The 15,956-nt window shown below is 38.1% G+C and overlaps 1 protein-coding gene across 4 annotated transcripts in view; it reads right to left on the reverse strand.

Moving 5' to 3' along the window:
* Nucleotides 1-15,956, reverse strand: part of SUCO (SUN domain containing ossification factor) — a 49,774-nt gene that overhangs the window by 25,306 nt on the left and 8,512 nt on the right. For 3 of the 4 annotated variants that reach the window (XM_026853668.1, XM_026853667.1, XM_026853665.1), the window contains exons 1-4: nt 10,881-10,899; nt 4,150-4,258; nt 1,774-1,875; nt 990-1,135 (exon numbers count right to left, since the gene is read on the reverse strand). In XM_026853668.1, coding sequence (XP_026709469.1) covers nt 990-1,135; nt 1,774-1,827 — 200 coding nt within the window. In that variant the 5' untranslated portion in view covers nt 1,828-1,875; nt 4,150-4,258; nt 10,881-10,899. Of the gene's footprint in view, nt 1-989; nt 1,136-1,773; nt 1,876-4,149; nt 4,259-10,880; nt 10,900-15,894; nt 15,955-15,956 lie in introns of those variants that run through there. The other variant, XM_026853669.1, reaches the window with a different exon arrangement.

The raw sequence follows: 15,956 nt of genomic DNA on the forward strand, positions 1-15,956 counted from the left end.
TTTTGATTTATAAAACCTGCAAATTCAGGAAGAATTCTTTCTGGAGATTTGCAGTTAAAGGCACTTATGAAGTACAAAGAGTTAGCCATAGAAGCCTAGGCAAGATCAGCCAGCAGACAGGATTTCCAGACCTTTTCTACGGTAAAGGCACTAAATTTTGTAAACCAGAAAAACTGGACACTCAAACCCAAAATGCCAAAGAAGTCTACTTCACTTTTAACGTGTTAAATTTTTATCTATCAAAACATCAGACCTTTTTCAGCAGACATTCAGAATATATTCCCCTTAGCAAACATTAAAAAGCCCAGGAAAATTTTGTGTAAGTACCTAGAAATGTACACACATGAATTTCCATACTACAGGTCACATTTGATACCACAGAATTCCGCAAAAGAGGGAAACAAAATTAAGCAGACAGTCTTGAAGACTGCCTGCAACCGAGGCAGCTCTGCAATACACTAAGTACCAGAATTACAAACTGTCTTGGTTGTATTTATACTAAAATTTGTTATTTCATCAGAAGTCTCTTAATATCTGAACTTAAGACTGTTATGTTTTAAATCCTGGAATAAAATGCTACTTCCTTAACTGAAAGCAGAGGCCATCACTGAAGCAGCCTTGATGTTGGTTATCACAGGTGTGAAACCACATTTGCAAAGGACAGAAATCCTAATGATAAGGACTTGAGGGCTTTTATAATACAGATTATCTAGCACATAAAAGACACTGCATGACTTCTGTCAAAGCAGCATCTTAGAATCTGATAATGGCAATAATATGATAATTCATGGAAGTAAGCAACTCTTAATCCTCACACTGAGTAAATGATGACATATTCCATAAGCATTAACACCATAAACCAAAGTACAGCAAAAGAATCGTGTGCAGCAGTCTAGTCTTATCCCCAAAAACCCTGAATAAGTAATACTTAACAACATCAGACAAAGCAATACTCTCTCAAAGACCAAAACAAAATTTGAAAAGCTTACTCGGGCTGTGCAATTGGAGGTATTTCTGAGGTAGGTGAATTGGAAATGTTTTCAGTGCTTGCAACTATGCTAGACGAAGCTTCATTTAAAACTACTGAAGGTGGAGTCTCAACTTCAGGCTGGCTTGCTTCACCCATTTCTGTAGTCTGTGAAGACATTATAGATGAACATACATTTTTCTGAAACTTGAACAGGAAACACATTCATACAATAACATCTAGCACAGAGTTTTAACAGTTCAGTAGTTCAGATTTGTCATCAATGAACCTGATAACCAGACAGAAAAACAGTTAAGAATTAAAGTTTCTTTCTTCATAAACCTAGGTGGTATTCAGTGTACTCTGCAATAGCTGCAACACTCTTCTATAGTCTACAATAATAATATAAAAATATTAATGGAAGAAAGATAAAACAGACTGCTATGATCACCAAGTCTGATATATAAAGGACCTCAGTGAGAAGGGTTTTTGGTGGTTTTTTTTTAGTTTTCTTCATAAATAGACATCCACATCTATATAACATCAAATTAAATTTATCTTGGAAAGATTTTAGTCAGTACCTACAAGTATTACTCTTATTATTACTTATACACGTGGAAAATGCAAGATCCATTCGTCCACATGTTTTCTCTGCCACTTGAAACATAAGTCTGACAACATCCCTGTGTGCAAGTGAAATGCAACAGATGGTTACTATGAGATTTAGATAACCAAAATGAAAGACTCTGAAATCCAAGATGCCCTTGAAGAGTGTATGGAGACAGTGAATGAAATAAAAGTCTTGCCTGGTCAGATTTTGTCAAGTCACCAAGTAGCTCTTCTGTGGAGTAACTCCACATACTTGAGTCTGCATGCTCAGATTCCAGCCTGGGACCAGCCTCTTCCCCCTAGTGCATTATAGGTAAAACAACAGTAAGTATGCACTAACACAGGGCTCCTGTTCTAGTAAGAGGAGCTACCTTTGGTATAAACTGTATACTACTACCTTTACAAACACCAGAATACCAAGAAGTTAAACTACATAAATCTTCAGAGCCACTGCCCACATATGTTTAAAAACTCATCTGTACAAAGACTACAGCAAGTTAAAACAATTCCATTAAGTCTTCACAGGAAGGACAATCTTAACATTGTCTTAAATCGTTCCATTTGTGCACTACAGAGTTAATCATTCTTCTATGACTTCCCACACTGACAAATACACCTTATCTCCTTGCTGCCCAAAACAGGAGGGAAAACAAAACCCTAAAATTACTTGCAACAAAACCATTTAAAAAAACATAACACCTGGCACATTTCAGTTATAGCAGTCATATCAGCAGAACTAGAATAATTTCACAGGTCTGCTGTAACCTTTTAAAGCAACTTTCTCTTTTACAACTAAAGATTCATAATCAAGTGCAGGGAATTCAAAGTAAAAAAGAATACACACTTGAGGGAAAAAAAGTTTTAAAACCACCACACTGTAGAACTAACAATAATTTACTTGCCCTTCAACTTTTTTTTTTTTTTGTTAAAGTTGCAACTACAACATACACAAGTTATTTGTGAGCAATGCTTTAAAATACAGCATGAAATCTGTTAGAAATTTCACACCCCTCATTTTATAAGGGCTATCTAAAATCCTGTGGTCAAATACTGGAAGTGCTAATGTCCGGATCCAAAATGGGGTGCTGTGCTATACAAGATTACAGGATCACATCCATTTGAGAGTGTGAAAGCATACACTGGAATAGCAGGAAGTAGAAATTTAAGCAGACAAATTTTTAAAGACAACACCTAAAAAACATTTTTCCCCACATATTATTAGTTTACATCCTAGTTCCTAAGATTAAATAGCATCAATGCCTCAAATAAACAACTAATCTAAGGAAAACTAGTCAAGCAAGACTGCTCCTTTTGAGCAGGACAGCTCCAGCAGCCTAGTTAGGAGTAACAGACCCACGCTTAAGATTTCCAGTACACACAAGATCTTTTTCTTTAATGAGTAAAGAGTACAGCATAAGGTATGAGCTTTCACATCTTTGGGTGTAAGTTCAGAAATCTACTTAACAATGCAGCCATGTTAATAGAATAAAGGGAACAATGTTGCAAAAAATTAGGAAAACATACACCAGTGGCTTGCCAGTCTCAATGCTTTCTTATCTTCCCAGTTTTATTACATCATCCATTAAAATGAAGCAGGACCTTTTTCAGGCAGCCAGAAGAATAGGACTGAATGCTATTTGGCCACAGCAAAAAAAACACAGCTATCCTAGATGCTGAAATGGTTAAGAAACCTACAATATTTGAAGTTTTTTTTTTCTGGTCAGGCAGCTCTCCACTTGAGTCAACTAGAATGCTTCAACATATTTTCCAGGTTCGATGGGGCATATAAAAGCTTTCTTGGAATAAGGACCCTGATTAGCAGGGCCCCGATTAGTACTGCTACTGATTGATGGAGGAAAGGGGAAGACCAGTAACATCAATACTACCCATGCTTATCATAGGGCTGATTCTTTACCTGTGTAAATAAATAAATGAAGTGACCATGACTTTCTGATATGACTCCACAGCTTGGAAACTCACTATGAAATTGCAATATGCAGAAACTCATGAGTTAATTAGGGTTTTACATTACACCCAATTTAACCTGAAGTGCTAAGTAAGAAAGAAAAGAGCATAATCTTGATCATTAGGACTTCACATACGTATTTTAGCTTTGTTAATTTGTATTAAGCATGAGGAAAACAGTTGATAAATACTGACTTAATAAAACAATTACTGTTAAATCTTCTATTTAGGATTACAATAATTTTCAACACAACACAGATAAACTGCCATAATGTGGCCTAGACTTATCCAGGCCATCACCTCTCATTGTGGTCTCTACAGAGCCACATACTGACTCTGACTTCTAGCATCTGGTACACAATAAAAAACTGAGCCACCATTACTAACTTTACTATTTGTTCCCATACACACACACAAACTGTCCAGCTATATTGTCACATAACTGTAACAAATTTGAAGTAAACAAACTTGGGAAGATAACATTATGGCTCACAGAACAACTGAGTACATTAAACCTAGCCAAGAAGACTATGAATCAAAGTGTATGATCAAATTTTTTATTTAATATCAAGTAAGACATGATAATTAACATGATTTATTCAGCATACCTTTTCCTTGACATTTTCATCATCATTCGCCAGGGCACAAGCATCACTTGAAGCATACTGCACTGCCGATGAAAGACTGTCTTTACAAAAGACGCGCCAAACAGGAAGCCTATTAAAAAAAGTCAAAGTCTTGATTTAAAAATAGTATTTTTAAATTCCCTCAGCACTGTCTCCCTCAACCTTTCTCAGTTGTTCCCATCAGGTGCCTAAAAAATATACAGGCACAGTTCATAGATACTCATTTATCAAAACTATTGGAGGACTTTAAGAAATCAGTAACAGAAACCACACTATAAATTTATTACTTCCAAAAGACAACAGTATCAGCAAAACAGTTATCAAGGTGATACCATCTCACAAAGTGGAAGCTGACACAAATTGCAAGTTCAAAAGAATCTGAATCAACTATATCCTTTGTCATATAGTAATAGGATATCTTTAGTAATGATTATTACCAAGCAAAAACTAAAGCCACAGGTTGATAAAATAAGGCTCCTTATTTCCCTGTACAGATCACACCTGAGAAAATTCTGTATGGTCATCAAGCACATTTAAGAGAATCAGAAAACAAGTATATTAAACAAAATGCCTGTGAAAAAAACAATTAAAATGTAGAGGCAAACGGCAAACCAGGTGCTGGCTTTAGCTACAACCTCCATAGAGATTTGTTTTGTGCTTTCAGTTCTGAAACATTTAGTTTCTCAGTAGAAGTGCATTTATTTCCATAGAAAAGCACCCAACAGCTACACAAACACTTGCACCTGAAAAGCATCATTTGTTGCTTACAGTGCATGGCCCCTTCACATCCTACATAACATCCATACAGCAAACCATTAGGCCTGGAGGCTCAAAGGCCAGCAAAGGTCTTCATGCAGACTTCGAGTAAGTCTATCAAAATGATACATAAATTGAGTTTTTAGTGGAGTTTTCAACAATACTTGAACATCAGAATCACCTGCCACTTTAAAGCCAAACATTTTTTACATGACAGCCAGGTGATAAGTACTGACCTCATGTGAAATCACACAAACAGTGCTATGCACACTGAAAAAAGGGCTGCTGCCCCCTCCTCCTAAGGGGAGACAAGTCTATAGCAGATCTTTAAACACACAAGAAATCTGGATACAGCAACCTTCTGACGTTAAGTTTTGAGAACTGAAACATAGCCTTAACAGTCAGTCATAATATAAGAGTGTTAGTAGGTCAGGATTTGCTTACACAACTGGGATCATTATAGTGTTTAGAATTTGAATTAGCACTCATCTTGAAAGCCTGAATATCACCTTTACTGAAAAATATATGCAGCATAGATTCCTCCACCAAGGAGGAATCCATGCCACAACAGACCATAATCAAGTACTAAATTCTAGAAACAGTTTCATGTATATACACACACACACATAGAGGGAACACTACTTCTCCAGGTTGCAGTCAATCACAAAATAGGGCTTTTATTGTAAAGATTTAACATACTGCTCCTCCTCCACCCACACCAGCAAGGCACTAGCCACTCTAAATCCAGGTCTCTTACCACCAAAGAGCAGAAGACAGCAGGCAAGGAACTTGTGGGATCTGACATACTATTCTAGAGATGGACAAATAAGGTGTTCCAGGTCTGTCTCAGTCCCACTGCGCCTCAGTAATTCCTCTTATCTTTGAGGTAACAAGCCTTCCTCTGAACTAAATGGAAGCTCTCAAGTCAAACAGAAGAGATGTAATTACTCGAAACTAAAGCACTGAATATAAGAGTATGAAAACATTTATAGCCTCATAGAGGGTACAAAGTCTCACATCGCAGGTTATAATAAAGTATATGCATTCTCACACATATTAAATTCCCATTCCATCCTGTAGTTACATCTTAAAATTCTTACCCCACCATGTACTAAGTTTTCCATCAAACTTGTCTTATCCTAAGTATAGGACATACATATAAGAGACTGAATGAAATGTCACTTGGAAAAATTAGTTATGCAAATACTTCCAATCATTTTTCTGAAAAGTGGTTTCAATAATTTTATGGAGAATTTCACATGTTCTTATTTCTAGTACCTCTGGTCTCTCCTTCCAGCTATGACAACTCCCTGGTTGTTCATAAAAATACCAGACCAAAAATTATACAGAACCTACTGTAGCTCATTCCACCTCTGTTATATATGTGCACAAATGTTATTTCCTATTTTCCTTACCCTAAGGGGAGTGGAAATCTTCAGTGCGTTGTACAGAGCAACATTAAGTCCCTTAATGTAGAAAAGTTATCACTGGCTGTGAATCAGCATTTTAAAACACAAGGTGTATTTTCACAACCACATTAATAACTACTTTAGCACTTGCAGTCACAAAAAGTACTCAGCACAAAAGGCATACATTTCTTGACTTAATATATTGATACTTTTAACACAACAAATCATGCTTTATAAGAGCATGAATGCAGCTTTTAGAAGAAAGCAGTTTGACAGCTCACAGATTTAAACTATTCTGACATAATCTGTGCCCAGTATTCAATTTGCTTATTTTCTGAAATTCTTCTGTTTACTCCCCAACTCAAACATGATGCTTCATGTCTCCCAAGAGCTCTCTAAGCAAGAGAGGGGACTGAGGATTCATTTTGTATGTGTGCATGCATGTACTGACAGGAAAACCTGAGCCCTACTGCAACAGAGTGCAGCAGGCAGGATGTATCAATTCAACTGTTGCCATCAAGCTCTGGCAGAGTACAAAGCCACTTGAGACCAGCCATTCTGTGAGAAGTCAAATTAATCACCTGATAAGGACCACCACTACTCTTTCTTCTGTCTTTTAGAATCCTGCATATTAATTCAACAGGCTTCTTCAGCCACAAGCTGATAAATAATACAGCCCATAATAAAAAAAAAAACTTTGCCAAATGGCATAGCACCTCTGTTAGGCATCTCTCTGTATGCAGAAAGACAAACATGAAAACCTAAGTGTTTACAGAGAACAGAATTCCCCTGGAATTCAGTAAACTTGCACAGTATGTCCAGTGAAAGCACAGCAGCTTCTGCATCTGTATATCCTTCCCTTTCCATGCCAAAAAAAGTAGTATTTTAATGCTAACTCAGAAGCATAGAGATATAATGCCCAAATAGTACTGGAGTTTAGTCACTAGATATACTGTCTCAGGTACAAGGTATATCTTCAGATGATGTAACAGTGTAGAAATATTTAAAGAGATTGTACCGAGCATGTAACCAAGTTAGTGACTTAAAATGCGTACAGAAGTTTTCAGTAGTTCCATTTTTGCCAAGTACAACTCAAAATAGCAGATGCTATTAAATCTCAAAGAACTAAGAAATTTAAGCACAAGTCTTTTAATATCATCATTAGTGTAGTTTAAAAGCTATTGTCTCTAATACACCATGAATTTTTCAGCTTGATGTGCACAAAACCAAAAGCTGCAAGCCCAAAGACGTGTATGTGGAAAATCTTTACTCTTCACAAGGCAGGCACATACTGTGATTCTCTACTGAAGCAGAAAGTCTGCTCACCCCTATCTGAATGGTTCAGTACATTTATTGCTATGCAATTAGCTATGGTCTACTGATGGCTGTTAGACCTTTGAAAAGGAACACAGTGAAATTCAAAAGTGCGGGTGGCTTTGAAATTGCAGTATTAGGTTTCATGGGAAAGACAGTCCAGTTCTAATTTGGCTCAAACTATTTAAGCAATTGTGAAGGAGGTTGCAGAAGACTATGAGAGGTAGTGAAGCTAAACATAACTGTTTTGACAAACAAAAATCAAGTAGAAAGTAAACAACTGGTAAAACAACTCAATCACACAAGTTACAGCTGACAAATCCAAACTGAGCAAAATCTGAAGGTTAAGAGCAGTTTTGCCATTGTTGATCGTCCCAGAGAAAAAATACCTAAGCTTTTCCTTTCCAAAGACTTCAATACAAAAAACACTGACACTCACACAAGATTCACAGAATCATCTGGGTTGGAAAGGACCTTGAAAATCAGTCAGTTCAAACACATCTGTCCTCCGATTCAAGAGGTTTTTTTAAATTCTCCCCAAACAAAACCTATTTCTGGACACTGGAGAGTAAAGCAGTTCAAAACAGTTTGCAGCCAATATCTGAGAAGTAATTTTAAGCAAAGGGAAAATATAAGGAAGTTATCACCACTGTACCGATTACAAGCCCTCCTTGAATGCACAGGGAAGTGTCTCCACCCAGGATGATCACTGACATTTTCTGCACCTCTGAGGGTTGTATTACCAACAGGTGCAGATGGACCAATGCTCAACAGCTAAAAGGGAAAATGAAGATGTCACTGTCCCAGCCATATGACACTTCTCTACTGAAAACATTCACAGAATCAGTTCAGAATAGGCCTGTGTAAGAGAAGGCGGGTGGGTTTTGGACCAGAGCACCAGCAGAGCAGGCCTACGAATGGGGTAGAAGCACCTGCTTGTTGGCTGAAGCTTACCTTCTTGATTACAGAATAATTTCTTTTGTATTAACCTGGTAAAAAATGAAGGAAGCTGTGAAAGGATGAGGAAGGTAGGAAAATACCTTTTGCTGTGAACAAAAATCCTACAGGTCTGTGACTGCTATCACTAGCCTGTCCAAGAGAAAGACGACTCTGTAAGAACAAGATGCTCAGCAGATCCACAACCAGGCTCTCAAGTCAGCCTTCCAGCCACCGGTAATACAGGAAAAACAGCAAAAGGAGGACACCTTCTCCCCAGCAACTTCACGGAATCAATCTTTCTCTCAGAACAGTTAAGCAAGTGGGACATGCATTTTAAAGGGCCCGCAGAACAAAGTAAATCTCTCCGAAAATGAAGACCGAGCTTTTAGGACAGCGACATTATTTCAATTAGTCAGAGGAAGAAAGCTATTTGCAATGCACCGACTGCTTTAGCACAGCCTCCCCAGACACAACACTCATTTCTGCATGTGAAGAGGAAATGCAAAGAAGAACCATTAATCTTCCTTAATGCTGGTTAAAAAAACTCCAAACAAACCAAAACAAAACCCACATCATTAATTCAGAAGCCATTTATTACCACACAAGAGCAGCATGCATTACTAAGATAGTTTTCAAAATTATGATGGACCTTTTAAGGGAGAAAAAAAGCTGAAAACTAGATCTACAGATCTAGGCTAAGCAAGGACACTGCCAGCAAGGCACTGATACCATCATATTTCCTGCTACTATCCACTAACTTGAATCACATGCTAAAAAACACAAACCAACAGAAATCCGAGTTTTGCAAAATCTTTACCAATCCATTCTGGTTTGCAATTAATTTAGGTTTTTATCATCTTGCCCACTCTACCAAAAAAAAAAGAAGTGCTCTCCAAACTGTCTCCTAACTGGAATGCTACACAAAAAAAACAGTTATTTCACTTACTCAGAGCAGCCCAACACAAAGATACTTCTAATAACACTGAATTTCATGGCTTTGGATATTCAAGATTCCAACCATCAGTTTAAAATACAAGCCTTCAGCATTTAAAATGCATTAGCATGCAAAGGCTGAAAAATAAGGTTACAGTTGCACCATATACTTTTATCAGATTTAACTGATTTACTGCCTGAAGGTGTAGTCCTGCATCCCACCTTCAGCCACGCATTCCTCTGCACCCCCTGATCTGACCTGATCTTGAGATTGTGGACAGATGCCAGTAATTTTCTGAGAGGGGAAAAAGACAGTTAGCTTTGAGCTACTGAATACTCAGATATAAAAATCCAAGAAGACAGAGGGAGAACATACCATTTATCCGTGACTGTCCACTGTCGTATTAAGTTAAACAACAGAAATCAAGGCCAAGGACTAACAGTGGAAAACCTCTTCATACCTTTCTTATAGTGCTACAAATATATTATTCTCATCCTTTCCTACAAAAGGCTGTGTCACCTTCACAGCACTTAATTGTGTATTTTTTGATACAGTGCCCCCAAGACAACAGCCTACATTAGATGCATGTTGCAAAGTAACACTGAAACACATACCCCTTACTCCTCCCTTCAAAGGAGTATCCAGGTACCCTATTTCAGGCACTTAAAGCAGGGCAGAAGTCATGAACTCTAGCTCTCAAAAGGTCCATTTGGAAGTGCTCAAAGGAACAGGCAGTTCCTAGATGATTGCAGCTTAAGGGAACCTCCCTGCATTGTCAAAATCTAGTTATGATCATTAATGCATAAATTTGGGGAAAAGAACATATTCTAGAAAAACACAGTAATATCTGATGCTGACCACAAAGACTACAGGAAAACAACAGAACAGCCATAAATTGCGATTAAACTTTAAGGCTTTTAGAGCCTGTAATGTCTAATTTACACATCTTCGAAGACTTCCCTCATTGCTGAAAATTCATAAGCTTATCTACACGGGCACAATACGGCAACAGCAGATTCAGTATCAGCAACAGCTGCTCTACACCAACTCCCTATTATTAAAACCCACTGTAAACGCAAACACAAGGTAGTGCCAAGGACTGGAATTTTAGCATAAATTTAGCAACATGAATTATGCCCTAGATTATTGTAAAGCTGCTACTACCTAACTCCCAGACTTTTTATAATGTATTTTTAATAGACTTCTTACCTTAAAAGGATTTCAGCAAATTTTTGATTGCCATTCCAAAACTCAGCCAAACCAAGAAGGTTCCTTAGCACCTAGGCTAACTCTGAACTGTTGGAACCTTAAACTGGATTGGAGTGACAGTAAAAGTCATTTATACCAATATTTTTACTGACCCGAGCAAAAGTTCTTTGCACTAGCTTTAGGATCAATTATACCACCGCAGTATTTTCACCAAGAATTACAAGGGCGTTTTCAGACCTGCAGTCCTATGTTACTCTGTTCTCAGCCAAAAGTTTTCATGCACAGAAATTACACCCTCTTCAAGCAGAGGGCTGTAGCACCTCCAAGTGTTAACTAGAAGACATTGCACATCCTCCCCTTGAAAGAAGCACAGAATTTGCCAAAAGCTAGATTAATAAATAAAAGACGAGAAAGGTGAAAAACCCGAAAAGTATTCTGTAAAGTACTCACAGTGATAAGAACATTAAAGTGAAAAATAATTAATAACAGGTTATAGAAAGACATTTCAGAAAAAGTTGAAATTAAATGCTCAGGTGAGGCACATCTCATTCGTCTTAGACACCAACCTTAATAACCTGGTGAGGGGGTACATGCCACTTTAGCACACCACTTGCACAACAAGCAAATTTGAAGTTTCTAGGGCAAATAAATTTTACAAGATACTGCATGAAAACACTTCACTGGTTTTCAAATAATTTTAGAAGGTAAATATTCAATAATTGATTGAGTCAAGCACTTGTTTTGCCTAAGACACCAGAGCTCCTGCTTGCATACATCTTCACCCTGAGCAGGCTATGAGCTAAGCATATTCAAATTTGATTTTTAGAAGTCCAAGAGTCCCAGTGCAGCTTTTGTCTCAACCTTGACTGCAGAGCAAAGGCACTTCCAAACAAGATATTCTGCATCTAGGAACATACTTTTCATTCTGAAATCAGATGCCTGGTACAACAGTTGTGATTGTATGAACACTGCCCAAATCATTTCTTCCTGCTGTAAAATACAGACACAGTGCTCATTTTAGTATCAGCTTTCTGAAGAGATTTAAGTAACTACATAAGAGGAGAATCACCACATAAAATTCTGAGCCCCATTACAAGCAAGTTATGCTAGCAGTTCTACCGAGATCACTAGCACACTCTCCTGCAAACATTATATTCTGCCTTCTATGATGAGGCATGTTCCAGTGTAACACAAGCCTGTGACTCTCCAGCTCTACCACTCAACACCTTTCTGTTATTAACATACACAAACTCAAGGTTTAAGTGAAACGTCAGTAATATGGCCAATAAATGCTCAATTAGCAAACACACCACTTCTGTGATCTCTGATCTGGCTTGCATAGCTTCTGCCTGTGCAGGGTAGGAGTGTTAAAATAAACACTAGTGATGTTATCACACTGCCAGCATTGCACCGTTTCTTTCAGTACTCCTCTTGAATTACAGAATCTTTCAACAAGTACGCCTTCAAAAATGCATAAGACCAATGCAAACCAAAACTAGAAATACTTTATCTCATTAAAATTCACATAAATCTTCACATATAGGTAGGAGTACAAAGCAGTGTCAAAATCTATCCCCTTCCAATGTACTTGTATCTAGGCTTTATTCCTGGCTATGCCACTGACCCAATCTGACCTTTAAAATTTTCAGGGTACACTCTCATTATAGATTTCAGTCAGAGCTACTAGACCAGGGGGTTTCCATCAGAAATAGTACATCTCACTGCACAGCCACTTTGATACGCAGCATACCCACAGGATAACAACTGAAGAATCCTGATGTGCACAAGCATCCCCATCTTCCTTTTACTCACAGTTGTAAAATCGAGGATGATAAAAGAGTTCATAAAAGATAAGTAGCTCAGGATGTGCAAAACACTTTCTGGGATACAATGAATCATAGAAAGACAAATTAGTGTGTGCATGATTTCTTCAGTAAACTCACAGCTAACACTGGAAGTACAGCTTATGGCAGGCAAAAGCTGATTTCAGAAGAATTTATACGGGTTACTCTTCAAACAACTGTCACAGCTAGTCTCAATTCAGATGGTAGTAGTATCCCTATAAGCTTCTAAATCTACTCTACTTACTCAGCTCTGTATACTGACAAACTACAAAGCACAAGCTTTACAATTATTTTTTATATTATGATCATCCACACAAAAGGATTAACTGAAGCATAAAAAAAGTATTTGTAAATTCAGGACAACAGGAGATGTCTGTCATGCAGTCAAAGCTCCAATCTGTGTATTATTTTTAGAGCACTACATCCCTAAGCCTTACCTCCATCAAAAGCGTTTCTCTAAAGCTATGCAGCCATCCCACTCTTTTGAACTACTTGGAACAACGTCACTGGCTGAGGTTTGTCAGAGAGCTGTGTTTGTTCCAGCTTCAGAAAGCTTCAAGTACCAATACCTCTCTGATTCTGCGCTCCCAAAGAGCATCACATTGCCTTTTCAGTAAAAGACACCAGCTAACAAACCCCTCAACTCAAGCTTCTGGGTTTTTTGTACGTTTCCTAATACACAGTCACATTTTTATCTTACAGAATGAGATCTTTTAAAACAATTTCCAGTTAAAAAAATGTCAAAACAAATCTTTTTTCCTGCACTTGATTCTTACTAATTGATATTTCTCCACTAAGCCAACTTCTTTAGGCAAACTTTAAAATGCATGATGGGAGATAAAAAAAATTCCTATTTTAAGCTTAGTTTCATCAAAGAAAGAAGCTACCACCTATCCAGAAATAAACCAAAGCCCAGTTGTTTAAAAAAAAAAAAAAAAAGTCCAAAAAGCTCCAAGACTTTTTCAGCAATTTCAGCAATTCTGTTAGGACTTGTGGTTTTTTTTCCCCTGCTTTTTTTGGTTTTAATTTGATCATCTGTTGACCACTAGTTTCACGTGTAAGAAATGAGCTTCTCTCCTGCTAGCATTAAATTCTTTGAAGATTACATTTCAAGACAACTAAATTTAAAAAGCCAACATTTGTCACACATGCCAACATTTATAACACAAAGCCTTCCATTTACTATTTAAAGTTTCTTAACTGCTTATATGAACGAAATTGCTCATTTTCTTTTTAGGAAAAAGTTAAATACATCACTATCTACCACATTACATAGTCCAGCAACAATGCAGGAATTAACAGACTTCAAGACTTTCTAATTGCAACTGTGATATGGCTACTGAAATTAAAGCAAGTCACAACGCCATCCTTGCAGACAAAGGATTTAAAAATCTCTAATGTGAATTTATGTTTGGATAACAGAGACTATGGAACTACAGTTGTACCCCTCCCAACATCTAAATTAATCTACTGGTTCTTTTAATCTAAAGCAGCCAGAGCAAGCAGGGTTCACAATCTGAACCTTTTTTTTTTTTTTTTAAATAGGAGTAAAAGGTTTGGAATACTCTAGCACATGCTCTGAGATCAGTTTAAGACACTGCTTGAAAGAATAACCTCTTTAAAAGGGTAAGAAAAAACTCATCTCAATTTTCTCCTAAACATACCCAAGATGAACACAGAAGTTGTCTGGACTTTACAGAACAATTCTATTATTTCAACAAGTTAGTTGAACATGATTTTCCTTTATCAATATAGGTATCTAAACTTTTTCTTGAACTAAGCAGTTCCGTTATAACGGCAGACTAAGAACACAACGACAAAAAAATTACTCTGACCATATATATATAATTAAGCTAAGAACACTTTTGTTAACGGATTACCTTGAGGCAGAAACAGGTTACCGGCCTTCAAGACATAAGAAAGAAACAAGACTCTTTTCCCAATAAGAAATCTAACTATACAAGTAGGACCTTCCCTGAGAGGAAACATAGTTGTCCACTGAGTAAAAGAAAACCCGTGTAGAGACAGTTCACAACTCCCTTAATGAAGCCTATATGGCTAGGAGCTTTTTTGTTTAAAGTGTGGCTAAACATTGCATCAGAGTTTTCAAGCACTTTTTAGACTGCTTTGTCTCCTAAAAACAAAAGTGTGAGGACACAAACAAAATTTGCTGCAGGATTGTCTGAACCCAGTAACACAAGTGTCAGCACCAGATCTGCAACTGGTTCTGTACAGAGATGTCTGGGCTCCCCATTCCTCATCCAACTAGAATCAACTGAGACAACCCAGAACTTCCAAGGTTATTTCAAATTTTTTATTTTTTTTAAAATAGACTATTTAAACAATTTACAGGAAATGTATTAAAGTAATACATCATGTACACAATTAACTCTAACAACAGCTGCTGTTCAGTTTTCAATATTTGCAGTTTGCTGTTCAAATTGTCTAGCATTTCTCAAACAGTGAGTCAGAGAGTTCAAAGGAGGTCAAAGTTTAAGAAGCTTAGAACTTAGCATACAGAAATATATTCTCCTAATACTTACGTTCTAATAAAAGTTATCTTTTAAGAATGTTTGAAAACAAAATAAACAGATGATGGAACAAGGTATAGCTAAAATAATCACTATGAAAAACACCCTTAAAGACATAACCAATGCAAAAATGAAAAGGCTCATGGGCTTTAATTTAACACAACTCCAGCCGGTCACAGAAAATCGATTTCAAGAATAAGGCATCATGATCTTTCAGAAATCACATCCAAGGATCAGTTTGAAAAGTAAAGCAAGTAAGCCTTCCTGGGAAAAGCACCGATTAGCAGCAGAATACATACAGAAACGTACAGCACACTGAACCCCTGGTATGTGAGGACTAACTCCACACCTGACACTGCTTGTTTTCACAAAGGCGGCAAATGACTATTATTCACAGCAGCGGGAATTACCCTCCTAAAAGCTGTTACCTGTCTTTCCCTTAACGCAACACTGCGTGCTGCCGGCACATCAACACATTCTTATTTTTCCGAAGGGATTTTTTCCCTCAAAGGCACCATGTCCGCTTTTCCCTCCCGCTTCGCGTGCCCCCGACCACCAGCTCCCAGCATCCCGACCAGGGCGCTCTCCCCGCCGGAGCCGGGACAGAAAAAGCCTCCCCAGGCGGGGCAGCAGGAGAGGCCCGAGAGCCCCGGAAAGTGGCATCGGCGGGGCTGCGGGCGGCTCTTCTCCCCGAGACCCTCGAGCGGCAGGGCACCCGCGCCTCCGGGAGGCCTCGGAGCAGCCTCCTCTCCGCCGCGAGAGCGAGGGCCGGCGGCGCGGCCGGGACTCACCAGAGCAGGGCGCAGAGAAAAAGGCAGGAGCCCAGGGCCAGGAGCCGGCGGGGCGGCTCCCT

Source organism: Athene cunicularia (genome assembly GCF_003259725.1).
Source record: "Athene cunicularia isolate RWA chromosome 8 unlocalized genomic scaffold, athCun1 chr8_part1, whole genome shotgun sequence".
In the NCBI taxonomy this organism is placed as follows: domain Eukaryota; kingdom Metazoa; phylum Chordata; class Aves; order Strigiformes; family Strigidae; genus Athene; species Athene cunicularia.